Source organism: Silene latifolia, unplaced genomic scaffold (assembly GCF_048544455.1).
Source record: "Silene latifolia isolate original U9 population unplaced genomic scaffold, ASM4854445v1 scaffold_453, whole genome shotgun sequence".
Classification (NCBI taxonomy): Eukaryota; Viridiplantae; Streptophyta; class Magnoliopsida; order Caryophyllales; family Caryophyllaceae; genus Silene; species Silene latifolia.
In genome coordinates this window covers 39,181-57,186 of record NW_027413371.1, presented here as the reverse complement: position 1 = coordinate 57,186, position 18,006 = coordinate 39,181, and the positions used below count along the sequence as shown (strand labels likewise).

The following is an 18,006-nucleotide window of genomic DNA, read 5'->3' as shown; positions in this document are numbered from 1 at the left end:
TTGAGTGAAAAACTCTTGTTGATTCTTTTGCATTTGAAGGACCGCTTTTTGAACATCAAAATCTTGGTCATTTTGTTGATTGTATGGAGTTTGGTTTTGGTAACCTTGGTTTTGGTTGTAAAAGGGTCTTTGATTTTGGTTTCTCATGGGAGGTGGGGTGTATGTTGGTTGAAGGTTTTGAACATTTTGGCTTTTGTATGAGAGATTTGGGTGGAATTTGGTGTTTTCATTGTAATAATTTGAATAAGGGGTACCACTCTTGTATGCTTGAAAAGCATTCACTTGTTCATTTGTTCCCCTACATTCACTTTGGTCATGTCCCAAAGTTCCACAATTCTCACATATCCCGCTTGGGATTGATGAAGATGCCGTCATGGCATTAATATGATGCTTTGGTGATTTTGAGGCTTCTTCAAGTCTAGCCATAACTTTTTCAAACTTCAAATTGATGGTATCAATATGAGCACTAAGTTGAGCACCCAATTGAGTAATATAGTCCACTTCATACTTTCCTCCTCTAGTAGTCTTGCGAGGTCTACTATATTGTGAATTATGGACCGCCATTTCCTCAATCTTGTTCCAAGTTTGATTATCGTCAACTTCGGTGAACATACCATTTGATCCCATGTTGAGAATGTTTCTTGAGTCTTCATAAAGACCATTCCAAAATTGTTGTACCAAGAACCACTCGCTAAGTCCATGATGAGGACATGAGCGACAAATTCCCTTGAATCGCTCCCAAGCTTTATATAAAGATTCTTCATCTCTTTGCTTAAAGCCCGTAATTTGAGCTCTTAGCATGTTAGTCTTTTCCGGTGGGTAGAACTTTTTGTAGAAAGCTAGAGCTAATTTCTTCCAAGAGTCAATTCCGAGAGTAGCCTTATCAAGGCCATTCAACCATTGTTTTGCGGTGCCAATTAGAGAAAAAGGAAATAAGACCCATCGAATTTGGTCTTGAGTTACACCGGTTTGAGAAATCGCATCACAATAGTCACAAAAAGTCTCCATGTGAGAGTGAGGTCTTCACTAGGCATCCCCCCAAATTGGCTTCTTTCGACTAATTGGATAAATGCGGATTTGGCAATGAAATTTCCGGTTAAGTGTTGTGGTGTGGGAGTACCATTGGGTAGGTTATCCTCGGTTGGTACGGAATGTGATGAAAATTTTGGCATTGTGGTTGATTTTGTGTTGGGTTCTCCTCACCTTCTCTTGCAAAAGGGTTGACGAACTCAATAGTGTTTGGTTGAATAACTACAACCTCACCAATACCTCTCAAAGTACCTCTAGCAAGTCTTCTATTGTTTGTCAAAGTCATTTCAATTTCGTGATCAAAGGGTAACAAGTTACCTTGTGATCTTCTAGACATGCAAAATATCAAACAACTCGAAAATAATTAGAACAAACCTTGAGGAGTTTTACTTCCCCAAGGCAAAGAAAGACACTGTTGGAGCTTGTGTCCTCCACAAATTAGTGTGATAACATTAATAAATCTCTTAAAGGTTTACAAGGGTATACTTCGTATTTTAATCAGTTGATTAACGATTACCTAATAACGGTTGGCTTGCTAGAAAGTTTGACGTTATTATCATACAGATGGCGGTGATCAACTGGTCCCTAAAGGTCACACCTGTAGGATGTGTTTGAGAGATGTGGTTATAGAAATATAAACACATTGATGCCTTATATGACTAAACATTTAGTCAATGTGTTGATGTGACAATTATTTAATGAAGATTAAATAATATTAGTTGAGACGAATTAACTGTCAATTCGTAAATTGAATATAATAAGTTATATTTAATTAAATGTATGTAATGTTAGCTTGGACGAATTAATCTGTTAATTCGTAATTAAATGTAATCGGTTATATTTAATATCAACAAGATGAATGTGTCATAGTGGTAATAGTGAGGGTACTCAAACCAAGAGGTCATGGGTTCGATCCTCACTAGATGACAATTTAACACATTTTATACATTTTTGGAAAAACCGAAAATAGAGAAATGGATCTCTCTTATTTCGGTTAGCATTGGGCCGAAAATTAGGAAGGTAAAAATATCTCCCCATTCACTCCTCTTTTTCGGTTAGAATAAGAGGAAGAGGGAGCTCATTGTTCTACCCTAATAATCCTAACCTAATTTTTCACTGCTTCTTGCCTCCTCTCATCAGAAAAAACACAAAAATAACCTAAAATTTTTCAGAAAATTTAGGAATCGATTCTAGCAAAATCAAAGGGCTTTTCTCGGAGCATCTTGGGTGCAACTGATAGGAGAATATCATTGCGATATTGTTCATAGGCCGAATTAGCTAGGACCGAAGGTTATTTCGTCATCTCTTTACCCTTTTTGTTTATGCAATTTATTTTATGACATGCTTTCACCATGATTAATTCGTTATAGTCCTTATATTTAAAGGGATGCATACAGATAAATCCCATAAGTGGTATCAGAGTCAAGGCCACGAATTTTAATTTTGATGATTCTCATAAAATTGTTTGTAAACAATAATTAGGGTTTGCGAAAAAAAAAGGTAATCGGCTGGATTTTTTTTTAGCCGTGGATTTTTTTTTCGTTTCCGTTCGTTCACGAATGAACAGATTTAAAAAAAAAAAATTTTTTCCTTTCGGTTTCTCCGAAAAACCGATTAAAGTTTTTTACTACTGTTTTGTTTATGCCGATTTGAAAAGCATCCGAGAAAAGAAAATTTTTTTGGTTTCATTCTCGTTCACGTGTTTGATGATTTTAAAAAAAAATTGTTTTTTTTTTCGATTTTAGCTGTAAAATCGAGAAAAGTTTTCTTTGGGTTGTTTCGGTTTTTACCGAGATAAATTTTAAAGAAAATTTTTTTTGGGTTTGTTGTGGCCAATTAATTATTGTGAAGCGGTTCATAATTCATGGATACCTAATCATTTTAAAGCGATTTAAAATTTTGATCGATTAAATTCATATTACAAGTTTAATATGAATTAAGATTGAAATTAATGTGATTAATTGAGGAATTGTCACTTAATTTGATAATTTAAATGGGTGGTTTGGATAAAATTAATCTACATAATTAAAGAATTATGTCTTGCATGTTTAATTTTTTTTAGTTGATGCATTTTATTTAGTTGAATGAATCGTTTGAATGGTTTAATTTACGTATTTTTGCAATCGGTTGTAATTTGTAATACTTAGTGTGGCCTTAGTCAAATTATGTTTTCGTAATGAAGGAAACATAATTTTTATGTAATTATGAGATCTCGAATCTCCTTTTTTTTTTTTTTTTTTTTTTTTTATTTCTTTAGTTTTGGGTTTTTGAAATTAGAATGTAATAAATAGGTTTATTATGTAATTTTATTTATTGTAATTTCAAAGAAGACTAAAGACGGAGGTTGGAGCTCACTCCCGCTACATGGATCAAGATGGAACATCAAGACAAGCTTCTCGGGTCCAAGGATGAATTCCAAACTTGTATTTATGTTCATTTTGATAGGATAAGCCACACTAGGACTCTATTATTGTTTTTACATTTTACTATTCTTATTGTTTTTCATTCACATGCTAGTTAATGCATCATATTCCGCCTAAACCAAACCACCTACTACTAAAATGCATGAAAATTGACTCATATAGATTGTATGTTAGTTTTCATGGACATACAGATGTCACATACTTATTAAGCCATCACCTTAGTTTATTCATTCACGCATGCTAAATATTAGTTCACTTAAAATGAATTAAAATAAAGTTGATGGGATCTTCCTCTAAAACGGAAATTGAGATTATTCTTTATAAGGGCAAACAACTATGAACCCCTTCTTCGTCGGTAGGCATAATATGACCCCTTCTACGTTGGGTAAGTAGTTTGTGTTGACTTAGTTTATCTCAACATTATAGTCCGAAGAGTTTCTCGTGATTATAATGGACTAAAGATAGAATTTACAGAAATTTATCGACCAAGAATTCTAAAGGTAGAATTAGCGAAGAGGTGGGCTTATCAATTTACAGAAATTGAGTCTTGGGATCATTTATATAATTCTTGAGGAAGGTCAATTGTATAAATGCACGACGCGTTATAACAGTATTGCATTAGACTTAAAAATCAAATCGATGCATAGGCTTATTATTCAATTTTTTTTTCGCAGTGTAGAACACGTTAATTTTACTATTACAACAAATGGCTAGAAATAACGAAATCCCAATGCCATGTGCCACACTTGATCGCGCGTCCTGGCTGAAAGTTTTTATGGACAACATGAATCAGTTCACACGTCTGAAAAATGACGGGTCCAACTTTGCGGACTGGGAGGCAGCACTACGGAATGCTTTGCCATTGCGACGGTAAGCTCGGTACTTAATCGAGCCAATACCGTAAAACCCAGGCCCCAATGCAGGAGTCAATGAGTCACTCGCTTATAGTGATTTCGTTATGGAAGCGGGTGCGATAAAGAACGTACTCATCTTTGCAATGGAAACCAATTTGCAGAGACGCTTCATTGCCCAAGGTGCAAACAAGATTTTCACCACGCTCACTAACGAATTCTCAAAGGCACCGAGAATCGTTATTTATGAGCATACATGTCGCTTATTTGATGCGAAACTCCAAAAGGCCAACCGGTTAGCCCACACATTCTTAACATGATTGAGAATGTCGAGAAATTGGAGGCACTTAATTGCAAAATCAGTGAGAGCATTGTCATTGACCGAATGCTTCTTTCTCTTCATGATGCTTTTGCCCTTTTCAGGGCGAACTACTACATGAATGACTTGAAAAAGAGTCCTCATGAGCTACACTCCCTTCTTGTACAGACCGAGAAGGATATGAAATTGAGTGGGAGCATGAAGCAGGATGTTCTCATGATTTCCAATAAAAGTAAAGTTAAGGGCAAGGCTCATGGCGACCTAGCTGTAGGTAAGCCAAAGTTCAAGAAGCCATGAAACGGTAAGAGTGGGCCTGGTGAGACTAGTGGCTCACAGGGCAAGACAAAGAGCAAGGGCGGTGACATTGAGTGCCACCATTGTCACAAGACTGGACATTGGAGGAGGAACTGTCCCATGTACCGTGAGGACATAAAAGCAGGCCGCGTCATTCCTGTTGGTATGTCATCTTATATTCATATGATTGAGATAAACCATGCAAGTTTCGGAACTTGAGTACTTGATACTGGTTGTGGTTCTCATCTGTGTAATTATTTGTAGGACCTAAAGAACATCATGCCTCTCGAAAAGGGTGATGTGGACCTGCGAGTCGGGAATGGAGCACGAGTTGTTGCAGTCTCGAAGGGAACATACGTAATCCAACTCCCTAGTGGTTTTGAGTTATTTTTATAACTGTTACTCTGTACCCAGTTTATCTAAGAATATTATTTTAGTTTCCGTACTTGCTAAAGATGGTTTTGCATTTTCAATAAAGGATAATAGCTGTATTTTTTTTTTATGAAATGATTTATGGCAAAGCAGTTTCCATGAATGGAATTTACATCTTAGATCAAACCATAGAAGAATTACACATGAATAATAAGAAATTAAAGGTTGGTGACAAAGATCAAACCTATCTATGGCATTGTCGAATGGGACACATAAATGAGAAACGCGTAAAGAAACTCGTCAATAATGGGACTATTCCCGCATTCAAATTTTCTACATATGGCACGTGTGAATCATGTCTCATTGGCAATATGACTCAAATTTCCTTCAAAGGTGTTGGAATGAGCGCTAGTGACCTATTAGGACTCATACATACTGATGTTTGTGGACCTATGTCAATTACCGCTAGAGATGGCTATAGATATTTTATCACTTTCACGGACGATTTGAGTAGATACGGATATGTCTACTTAATGAAGCATAAAAGTGAGTCCTTTGAGAAATTCAAGGAATACCAGAATAGGGTTCAGAACCAATTGGGTAGAAAGGTTAAAGCACTCCGTTCAGATCGGGTGGCGAATATCTTTCAAATGAGTTTGATCAACACCTTAAAGACTGTGGAATCGTACTACAGTTAACTCCACCTGGAACACCTCAATTAAATGGTGTGTCCGAACGGAGAAATAGAACCTTACTGGATATGGTTCGATCCATGATGAGTCACACGGTAGTGCCTGATTCATTATGGGGTTATGCTCTTTTGTCAGCTGCTCTTATACTTAACCGAAGTCCGACTAAAGTCACGACAAGACTCCATATGAAATGTGGAGGGGAACGGTCCCTAACTTGTCCTTTATTCGGGTTTGGGGCTGCGAGGCTTATGTCAAGTGGAGACACGAGGATAAGCTCGGCCCGCGATCGGTCAAGACATACTTTATAGGTTATATAAAAGGAACATTTGGTCATTACTTCTATTTGCCTACCGAACATCGAGTTTTTGTTGCGGCTAGTGCGACGTTCTGAGATAAAGAATTTCTCGAGAACAAGACAAGTAATAGAACCTTCGAGCTGTCGGAGGTTCCAGAACCAACAACCGAGGAACAGATAGAGGAAGTTGTTCCTCCAACTGATGATACGGTTAATATTCCTGAGGAACCTAGGAGGTCGGGTAGAGTCTCTAATCCTCCGGACATATACATTGGTATGGTCGAGGAGAATGACGTTTTACTCCTGGAGAGTAATAAACCCGCTACCTATAAAGGTGCCATGACCTGTTCCGACTCAAAGCTATGGCTCGAAGCCATGCAATCCGAGATGGACTCCATGTATGAGAATAACGTATGGAATCTAGTTGATTTACCTAATATGGTAAAACCTCTACAGTGCAAATGGCTTTACAAAATAAAGCGTTCTGTAGACGCGCAACCAGATACCTATAAGGCACGACTAGTGGCAAAAGGTTTCACTCAAGTGCACAGATTGCATTATGATGAGATTTTTGCACCTGTAGTCATGCTACGTTCCATTCGAACAATCTTAGCGATTGCCGCCTTTCATGACTATGAAATTTGGCAAATGGATGTAAAAACCCCCTTCCTAAACGGTTATTTGGAGGAAGAGTTGTACATGGTGCAACCCGAAGGTTTCATAAATCCCGAACATCCTAAGAAAGTATGCAAGCTTAAGCGTTCCATTTATGGACTTAAGCAAGCTTCTCGGAGTTGGAATCATCGTTTCGACCAGGCGATAAAAGAGTATGGTTTTACTCGATCGGTCGAGGAACCATGCTTATATACCAAGTCGAGTGGGAGTAAGATTGTATTATTGATATTGTATGTCGATGACATACTCTTGATTGGGAATGACATTCCTCTCCTATCTTCGGTTAAAGGATGGTTGAAGAACCATTTCCAGATGAAAGATCTGGGTGAGGCACAACGCATTTTGGGAATCCGTATCTACCGATATAGATCACGACGAACGTTATCACTTAGTCAGGAGTCTTATTTGGATAAGATTCTTGAGAGGTTCAGCATGACCAACTCCAAGAAGGGGAACCTTCCAATGACGTCTGGGATGCAGTTGAGCAAGTCTCAGTCACCCACGACGCCTGAAGGGATTGAGCGCATGAGTCGTGTTCCTTATGAATCTGCAATAGGATCAATCATGTATGCCATGATATGCACACGTCCAGACGTGGCATATGCATTGAGTATGACGAGTCGGTACCAAAAGAATCCAGGTGAAACACATTGGATAGCTGTTAAAAATATCCTCAAGTACCTATGGAGGAGTAAGGATAGGGTATTGACTTATGGAGGAGATAAGCTATGCGCAATCGGTTTCGCAGATGGTAGCTTCCAAACGGATCGAGATGATTAGAAATCTCAGTCTAGATTCGTTGTTACTCTTAATGGTGCTGCGGTCAGCTGGAATAGTTCTAAATAGGAAGTTGTAGCAGATTCTACTACTGAGCCATTGAAATATGATAAGCATGGAGGGCACGTTATTTCCATGAGAATTAAACGTGTACCTGAGTTATAGTAGTTGATTATGAATTCGATACGTTATCTTTTTCATAAACTATTTATAACTTCATCGTTTTTATAATATTTTGTTTTCGGAAAATTCACGTGGTACCCTCGAACTTTTCCATTTTGCACATGGTACCCAACTTTTTAAGTTTGTGTACATTATGCCCTCCTTGTTTGGTTTGTATGCACAACATACCCTTTTTGTCACTGTAAAAGAACTCAATTGCGCATAACTCCTAAACCGGAATTCAGAATCGACCAATTTTTTTCCTAAAATGGTTATCCCGTCATAATGTACGATTTGTGAAAAAAAATTGTCAAGTGACATTTTATAGGGTTTTTTTAACGAAAATCTCAAATCAACAATATCTTCGATCTTAAATTTCTGAATAACCATTTTCGTTTTATCAATTTATAGATCTCGAAGAGGTAATCAATTTGGATAAAAAAATTAGTCAATTCCGATTTCTGGTCTATAATTTATGACCAATTGAAAATTTTAAAAATGATAAAAAAGCACGTTGTGCTTGAAAATCAAATTTCAAGGATATTATGTGCACAAACTTAAAAAATTGGATAGCACGTGAAAAATGGCAAAGTTTGAGGGTACCACGTGAATTTTCCGTTTTGTTTTTCATGTGGATTGTACTGACAACATTGAATGCCACAAAGTGAACTGAATTACATTATATTTGTTTTGGTCCGTAATCGCCAATGTGAGCTGATAACTCCGGCTATTATATTGTGCAGTCGATTGATGGTGGGTTCAACGAGCCATAAGTCAAACGGTTGACTGATCGATCACAGATGCGAGATTATAATGATACCTTGTAGGACAACTTTTTGTGACAACGTAATGGAGTCCTAAATTTTTAAAAATATTCGGTGCCAGGTCATGGATAGGACATCCATTGTGTTCCTAGAGTCGATTCTTTTGACTATCGACTGTCTCTTGAGATTAAGGCAGTTTTTGGGTGACTTTGGTTTCTTTCTCACGGTCTGCCGTAACTGGAGGCTAAGTAGATTTTTTCTGGGTCATTTCTTTTTTTTGATGAAAAGTGAGTATATTAAATATATCAAAAAAGACAATCATAATTACAAGGATTAGGTTCGAATCCCCGCTAAGGCATTCTAACACAAAAATCCTATGCTTGCCTGCCAATCAATGGCACCAATGCTATCTAGCTTACACATTTTACTACGAATTCTCCTCTGAATTTGCTGCTTCAGTTGATGTGCTATAATGTCAGGTCGTTGAACACACAGCTGATGTCTCGCATTGTTTCTCTGAAACCAAATGGTATACCAGAAGGCAGTTTGAACACACGCATAAGCCTTCCATTGCAATCTGTTACTATTTGCAGATAGTAATGCAGTAAGATCAGGCAATGGCTTACCAATCCATGCTGCAATACTATCCTTAACCTTACTGGTGAACTTGAACTCTGAAAAGAGGTGGGCAATTGTCTCAGGCCGATCCCCACATAAAATGCAGGCATCATCAGGGCACAAACCAATAGCATAGAGCTTGGTTCTAATGTTTAGTCCATCTTGCATAATCATCCAAGCGACAACAGAGTGTTTTGGGATGTTCCAGTTATTCCATACAAGCTTAGACCAGGGAGTTTTGGGGTGCTGACCCATCAACCAGACATATCCACTTCGAATAGAGTATCCTTTGGTAGAAGAAATCCAAATATTATCATTAAAACCACTCTTAATCCTTTCCTTAACCTTACAAATGCTCTTCCAGGTCCAGGGGGCATCATTACCAGGGGTATAATCATTCCATTCTATTCCCTTTAAATACACATTTGCAACCCATTTGATCTAAAGCCTGTCAGGTTTGATATATAGCCAATTCACCAATTTTCCCACTGAGGCAGTATTCCACATCTCTGCTTTTTTAATACCTAGTCCTCCTTCATCCTTAGGCAAGGTAACTCTATCCCATCCCACCAGTGGAACTCTGTGGTAATCAGAAGAGCTGCTCCATAGAAAATTCCTACAGATAGCTTCTACTCTCTTAATAACATTCTTTGGAATAATGAACATGGCAACCCAATAATTGTACAGAGTGTTGAGCACTGAATTTATTAGGACAACTCTCCCTGCATATGATAACTTCTTTGCACCAAGACTACGAATTTTAGCCACCATCTTTTCTATCAGGCAGTTGCAGTCCTTTTTGGTCATCTTTCCTGGCTGTATGGGTACTCCTAGGTATTTAAAAGGCATTTTGCCTTCCTGGAAACCAGACACAGCAAGGATGTCATGCTGTAAATCTTCCTGCATCGCATTAAAGAATATTTCTGACTTACTGTTATTCATGCTTAATCCTGAGGCTTTAGAAAAAGAAGTGAAAGCTCTCAAAAGTAGAAGAATAGAAGGAGCATCTGTAGGGTAATATCCGTATAAGACCCTCTAAATTTAGGACTATAACGTAAATTTAGCATGTGAATTATTGTCATAAAATGTAAATACAGCAATGAAACGATTAGTATAAAGAATCAACCTCGGGTCCTTTGATGCACGGCGTAAAAAGAATGTAAATCAAACAAGATTCCCTCCTAATTGTTGCACCCAAGACTTGTCCGAGATATGCCCTTGTGCTAGATGGTGTTCTCCGATTGCCTTGCAATATTGGGAGAACTGATGTGAGTTTTTCTCGAGATGTGAGATCTCAGTTTCAGAGAAAGCTTGGTCTCCAAAACCCTAGTTTTTCTGTAAATGAAAATCGCTAGGTCAAAAGGAGAGGGAGCCTCTCCTTTTGTTGCCTCGGTCCGCGGGTCATGAGAGGAGGGAGTGGGCTTTCCACTTTCTCCTCATTTAACTCGTGATCCGATTGAACCAACCCCATTCGCTAAAATGTATATGACGCGGTTTTTATTATAAATCGTCATCGGTTATCGGCTATTAAAACATCAACTAATAAGACGGATTAGTTGAATTATTAATGCATGTCCGACAAAGACAATATTGTATAATTATATTCAATATACATTAGTTAAATATAAATCGCTTATATTTAATTTTACGAATTAACTGGTTAATTCGCCTTAGCCCATGATATTTAATCCGTATTAAATATAATATCTCAACATCACATTTTGACTAATTACTAGTCAAATAACTCGGACTAACCGGTTAGTCAAATTTGGCATCTACATGATCGTATTTTCATACTTGTCACATCTCTCGAACGTATCCTATAGGTGTGACTTTTAGGGACCAGTTGATCACCGCCATCCGTATGACAATAACGTCAAACTTATCTAGCAAGCCAACCGTTATTGATAAACGTGGATCAACTGATAATAATACCAAAAGTATGCCCTTTGATCCTTTTAGAGGTTTATGAGTCCTTGCACTAACTGTTAAGGACACCAACCCCAACAAGCTCCCACTTGTCCGTATAAGTGCATGTGCAATGACGTTATCCGCACTAACTGGAGGACACAAGCTCCAACAAACTCCCACTTGTCCGTACAAGTGTATGTGCGATAACCGATTCTCATATTCATTTAAAATTTCTCCCACTCAATGTAAAACAATTTGCAGATCTGGATCCACAAAGGTCGTATTTTACAATCGATCTGTATCTAGAGTGGTTTCCCCGACTAGAGAGTAACTTAACCGATAAAACGAATCCGTATCCGAGCATGGCCATGCATTTCGATTCTGACTCCTCGAGTGGCCCCGAGAAATATCGAGTACCTGATAAAGGCTGAATATTTCCTTCAACTCGACTCCTTCCGATCTAAGCACGAAATGAAATGACCCGGAAAAAATCTACTTGGCCCCCTGTTACGGATGACCGTGAGAAAGAAACCAAAGTCACCCAAAATCTGCCTTAGTCTCAAGAGACAGACGATAGTCAAAAGAATCGACTCTTAGGATCACCATGGAGGTCCTATCCACGACCGGGCACGGAATGTTATAAAACATTTAGGACTCCACGTCGATGTCACAATAGTGTCCTACGAAATATCCGTATAAATCGCCTCGTGATTGATCGGTCAACCGGTTGACTTATGGCTCGTTGAACCCACCATCAACCAACGTCACAAAATAATTGCCGAGTTATCAGCTCATGTGGGCAATTAAGGACTGAAAAATATAATGTTCGTTCCGTTCACTTTGTGGTGTTCAAAATTTGTCGTACAAATCCACATGAAAAACAAAATATATATATAAAATATCAAAACGATGATGTCGTATAGAGTACAAGAGAGAATGAATCTGATCCATAAAAGAGTACTACAACTTAGGAACACGTTTAATTCCCATGGAATTAACATGCCCTTCATGCTTATCTTGTCGTAATGCTTTAGTGAGAGGATCTCGCTATGTTATCATCTCAGTAGCAATCTTTTCTATCACTACTTCCTTTTGCTCCACGTAATCCCGGATTAGATGAGCTTTCCGTTGTACATGTCTAGACTTGTTGCTAGACTTTGGCTCCTTAGCTTGGAAGATGGCACCACTATTGTCGCAATAGATGGTGATCGGGTCATTCGAACTAGGCACTATTGATAGCCCATGTAAGAATTGACGCATCCATATCGCTTCCTTTGTAGCTTCGCACGCGGCATAGTACTCGGACTCGATCGTAGAATCTGTGTAACAGTTTGTTTCGAACTCTTCCAGTGATGATCATAGCGCCATTAAGAGTAAAAACGAATCCAGACTGAGATTTCGAGTCATCTCGATCCGTTTGGAAGCTAGCATCTGCGTAACCGGTTGCGCATAGCCTTTGTTCGCCTCCATAAGTCAATGCCCAATCTTTAGTCCTCCGTAGGTACTTAAGAATGTTCTTGACAAACACCAATGTGGTTCACCTGGATGCTGTTGGAATCGACTTGTCATTCTCAATGCATATGCCACGTCCGGACGTGTGCATATCATGGCATACATGATTGATCCTATTGCCGAAGCATAAGGAATCCGTGTCATGCGCTCTTTCTCTTCCGGTGTCTCTGGTGCCTGAGACTTGCTCAAATGCACCCCTGGAGCCATAGGAAGGAACCCCTTCTTGGAGTTAGTCATGCTGAATCTCTCTAGGACTTTGTCTATGTAAGACTCCTGACTGAGAGATAACATCCGTCGTGATCTATCTCGATAGATACGGATGCCTAGAATTCTTTGTGCCTCTCCCAGATCTTTCATCTGGAAATGGTTTTTCAACCATACTTTCACCGAAGTTAAGAGAGGTATGTCATTCCCAATCAGGAGTATGTCGTCAACATACAATATTAGGAAGACAATCTTGCTCCCACTCGACTTGATATATAAACATGGTTCCTCGACCGATCGAGTAAATCCATTTTCTTTAATCACTTGGTCGAAGCGATGATTCCAACTCCGAGATGTTTGTCTTAAGTCCATAAATGGAACGCTTAAGTTTGCATACTTTCTTAGGATGTTGTGGATCGATGAAACCTTCGGGTTGCACCATGTACAACTCTTCCTCCAAAAAGCCGTTTAAGAAGGCGGTTTTCACGTCCATTTGCCAAATTTCATAGTCATGAAAAGCGGCGATCGCTAAGATAATCCGAATGGAACGCAAAGATGACTACGGGTGCGAAAATTTCATCGTAGTGCAAACCTGGCACTTGGGTGAAACCTTTAGCAACTAGTCGTGCTTTATAGATATCTTGTTGACCTTCCACAGAATGCTTTATCTTGTAAAGCCATTTGCATTGAAGGGGACGAACCTTAGCAGGTAAGTCAACAAGATCCCACACGTTGTTCTCATACATGGAGTCCATCTCGGATTGCATGGCCTCAAGCCATAGCTTCGAGTCGAATCGGTCATGGCACCTTTATAGGTTGCGGGTTCACTACTCGTTAAGAGTAGAACGTCATCTATGTCATGTTCCTCGACCATACCAATGTATCTGTCCGGAGGAATAGAGACTCTTCCCGACCTCCTAGTTTCCTCAGGAATATTCACCGCAGTCGGGATTGAAGGAACAGGTTCCTCCAATGGTTGCTCGGTGTTTGGTTCTGGAATCTCCGACAGGTCGAAGGTTCTATCACTCTTTGCATTCTCGAGAAATTCCTTCTCTAAGAATGTCGCACTAGCCGCAACAAAAACGCGTTGTTCGGTTGGCGAATAGAAGTAATGACCAAGCGTTCCTTTAGGATAACCTATAAAGTATGTCTTGACCGATCGCGGGCCGAGCTTATCCTCGTGTCTCCACTTGACATAAGCCTCGCAGCCCCAAACCCGTATAAAGGACAAGTTAGGGACCGTTCCCTTCCATAGTTCATATGGAGTCTTGTCAACAGCTTTAGACGGACTTCGGTTAAGTATTAGAGCAAATGACAAAGAGCATAACCCCACAATGAGTCCGGCAACACGGTGTGACTCATCATGGATCGAACCATATCAAGTAGTGTTCGATTTCTCCGTTCGGACACACCATTCAACCGAGGTGTTCCAGTGGAGTTAACTGTAGGGCAATCCCACAGTCCTTTAGGTGTTGATTAAACTCGTGAGAAAGATACTCGCCACCACGATCTGAACGTAGTGTTTTAATCTTTCTACCCAATAGGTTCTGTACCCTATTATGGTATTCCTTGAATTTCTCAAAGGATTCACTTTTGTGCTTCATTAAGTAGACATAGCCATATCTACTGAAATCATCCGTGAAAGTGATGAAATACCTATAGCCTTCTCGCGCGGTAATTGACATAGGACCACATACATCCGTGTGTATGAGCCCTAATAGGTCAGCAGCGCGCATTCCAACACCTTTGAAGGAAATCCGAGTCATCTTACCGATGAGACATGATTCACACGTGCCAAATGATTGAAAATCAAAGGCCGAGATAGCTCCATGTTTGATGAGCTGTTTTACGCGTTTCTCATTAATGTGTCCCATACGGCAGTGCCATAGATACGTTTGATCTTTGTCACCAACCTTTAACTTTTTATTCATTACGTGTAATATTTCCGTGGTCTGATCTAAAACATAAATTCCGTTCATGGAGACTCGCCTTGCCGAAATCATATCGTGTAATGAGAAAATGCAAGTATTATTTTCTATTACAAATGAAAAACCAAGTTTATCAAGTGCAGAAACTGAAATAATGTTTTTCGAAAGACTAGGTACATAATAGCAGTCATATAATGACAACTCAAATCCGCTAGGAAGCTGGATCACATATGTCCCCTTTGAGATGGCAGCCACTCTTGCTCCATTCCCGACACGCAGTCCACCTCACCCTTTACGAGGGGTTCGATGTTTGGAGCCCCCGCACATGATTACACGTATGAGAACCACAACCAGGATCAAGTACCCAAGTTCCGTAACTTGCGTGGTTAATCTCAATCATATGAATAAAAGTAGATGAAGAGGAAGACATACCAACAGGTTTAACACGACCCGCCTTTAAGTCCTCATGATAAACAGGACATGTACGCCTCCAATGCCCAGCCTTGTGGCAATGATGGCATTCCATGTTTTCATTCTTGCTCTTTGTCACGCCTGATGAGGTGCTCGACTCACCAGGCCCACTCTTACCCGAACCCGACTTCTTGAACTTCGCCTTACCTACTGCTAGGTTTGCCGGAGCTTTGCCCTTACCCTTCCCTTTGTTTGACACAACGAGAACATCCTGTTTCATGCTCCCACTGAACTTCATGTCCTTCTCGGTCTGTACGAGGAGGGAGTGCAGTTCATGCGGAGTTTTCTTCAAATCATTCATATAGTAATTCGCTCTAAATTGCAAATAACCATCGTGGAGTGAGTGAAGTATGCGGTCGATCACAATGTTCTCGCTGATCTTACAATCAAAGGTCTCCAGCTTCTCGACATTCTCAATCATGCTGAGAATGTGTGGGCTAACCGGTTGGCCCTTCTGGAGTCTCGCATCAAAGAAGCGAGTGGTATGCTCATAGGTCACGATTCTCGGTGCTTTCGAGAATTCCTTAGTGAGCGTGGTGAAAATCTTGTTTGCACCATGGGCTATGAAGCGTTTACAAAATTGGGTTCCATTGCAAAAATAAGTACGTTTTTAATCGCACCCGCTTCCATACGAGAAATCATTAAACTTGGTGATTTCAAAGAGCTCTAGCCGTGGGACCTGGGTTTGCCGGGATGGGCTCTAAGAGATATTTGAGCTTCCCGTCGGCGGCGGCGGATTCCGTAATGCCGCCTCCCGATCCGCGAAGTTTGATCCATCATTCTTCGATCGAGTGGACTGATTCATCTCGATTCATGAAGATCCGCCAGGACTCACGGTCCAATGTGGCACTTGGCATTGGGTTATCGTAGAACCACCATTTGTTTATTAGCGATTTAACGGTTCGTGATCTACACCGAAAAAGAAAGAAAAACAAAAACGAAATAAGCAACTCATCGAGGTGATTTAAGTCTATTTTAAAATTCATTTTAAACATGTAGACTCTCGCACTTGCATAATTGATCTCCCTCAAGAATGATACAAGTGATCCCAAGACTCAATTTCTGTAAATTGATAAGCCAACTGTTTAGCTAATTCTTCCGGAAGAACTCTTGGTCGATAGATTTCCGTAAATCCTATCTATAGTCCACCATAGTCACGGGATCGTACGAGTGACCATAGTGTTGAGATAAAATAGGTCAATCGGTTCCAACTTACCCGACGTAGAAGGGGTCATATTATGCCTACCGACGAAGAAGGGACTCATTGGAGTTTGACCTATAAAGACCGTTCTCAATTTTTGTTTATACGAGGAAGATCCCATCAACTAAATTATAATTCATATTAAGTGAACGAATAACTAGCGTCTGCGTGAATGAATTAATTTGGGTGATGGCTTAAAAACGTGTGACATACGAATGTCAAAGAAAACTAACTCGTGACCTCTATATGTGTCAGTTTTCATGCAATTATTAGGTGGTTTGGTTTTTAGGCGGAAAATGATGCATACTATCGTTACGATAAAATACATAATTGAATGCAATACGTAAATAAAATTTCCTAGTGTGGCCTATCCTAGTAAAATAAAACATAAAACAACTTTGGAATCCACCGTTGGACCCGAGAAGCTTGTCTTGATGTTCCATCTTGATCCAAGTAGCGGGAGTGAGCATCCGGTCTCCATCTTTGGTCTTCTCAAAAATTACAATTAAAATTACAAAATATAAACCTAATTACATTCTAATAAAAACTGTAATTACAAGTGAAAAATCCAAAACGGAGATACGAGATCTTAAAATACAACCAAGACCGTGTTCCATCATTACGGTAACACGTTCTACTAAGGCCACACTAAGTTACAACTGATTGCAAAAATAAATAAATACGTAATAAAAGGCATTCAAGGCATTCAACAAAACGATAAATAAATGCATCAACTAAAAACAAATTCATTCGTGACATAATTCCGTAATTATGTGAAATTTATCCAAACCACCTTTTAATGATTAAAATTCATGTGATAAAACCGCTTCTATCAATTTAATTTTAATCTAATACAAATTACTTTAAATACACGTTAAAATAACTTAATGGTACGTGTGTGAACCGTTTCACAATCATAGCGAGTGTACAATATCCGTATAAAGTACATATTATGGCCAAAAGAAAATTTAAAACAAAAAGAATAAATTTTCAAAGCTGCCAGAACAAAAATCCCTCGATCCAGGGACATAAGTGCTCGATCGAGGAACAAAAGGGCTCGATCGACTGAACTGCAAGTCGATCGAGAGGGTTGCCAAACAGAAAGTGCTCGATCGACTAAACTGGTGGTCGATCGAGTACCTTTATCGACAAATCTTTCGATCGAGTACGAGGACTTCTCGATCGAAAGCAAGAGGGTTTTAAACAGAGGTCGATTGAGTCGCAAGGACTCGATCGAGTAAAAACATGACAAAAAACCACTCGATCGATTAAAAACTTGCTCGATCGAGTACAAAATTCTGAAAACCTAGACCCTCGTGAAAACAGTTTGTCGAGACAAAATCAATTTCAATTTTTATCAAAAACGCATCAAGACAAATTTGACAATTGACAAAACATGACATATTGTTATAATCTCTGTATAAAACAACAATATGCATAAAAACAAATCGAAAACAAGATGATAAAACCGTGTAAAACATGTCACGGTTTCAACAAGAACAAAAACC

General features: G+C 39.2%; 1 protein-coding gene and 1 non-coding gene across 2 annotated transcripts; one reads left to right on the top strand and one right to left on the bottom strand.

The window, feature by feature from the left end:
• Window positions 1-694: 694 nt before the first annotated feature.
• On the top strand, window positions 695-801 carry LOC141639577 (small nucleolar RNA R71). The gene has a single exon (XR_012542580.1). It is a non-coding gene; the product is annotated as a small nucleolar RNA R71 (small nucleolar RNA).
• An 8,212-nt stretch (window positions 802-9,013) lies between these two features.
• Window positions 9,014-10,213, bottom strand: LOC141639576 (uncharacterized). The gene is made up of 2 exons (XM_074448664.1): window positions 9,749-10,213; window positions 9,014-9,682 (listed from the first exon to the last, which is right to left on the bottom strand). Exons 1-2 carry the CDS (start codon window positions 10,211-10,213, stop codon window positions 9,014-9,016), a joined length of 1,134 nt encoding a protein of 377 aa, XP_074304765.1.
• Between the last annotated feature and the right edge of the window lie 7,793 nt (window positions 10,214-18,006).

What these genes read in the sequence shown, in the direction of transcription:
- LOC141639576 (XM_074448664.1), bottom strand. Translation starts at nt 10,213, where the DNA reads ATGAATAACAGTAAGTCAGAAATATTCTTTAATGCGATGCAGGAAGAT. An exon ending in CTGCCTCAGTGGGAAAATTG is followed by an intron (nt 9,683 to 9,748) that starts GTGAATTGGCTA and finishes GTGTATTTAAAG; the next exon opens with GGAATAGAATGGAATGATTA.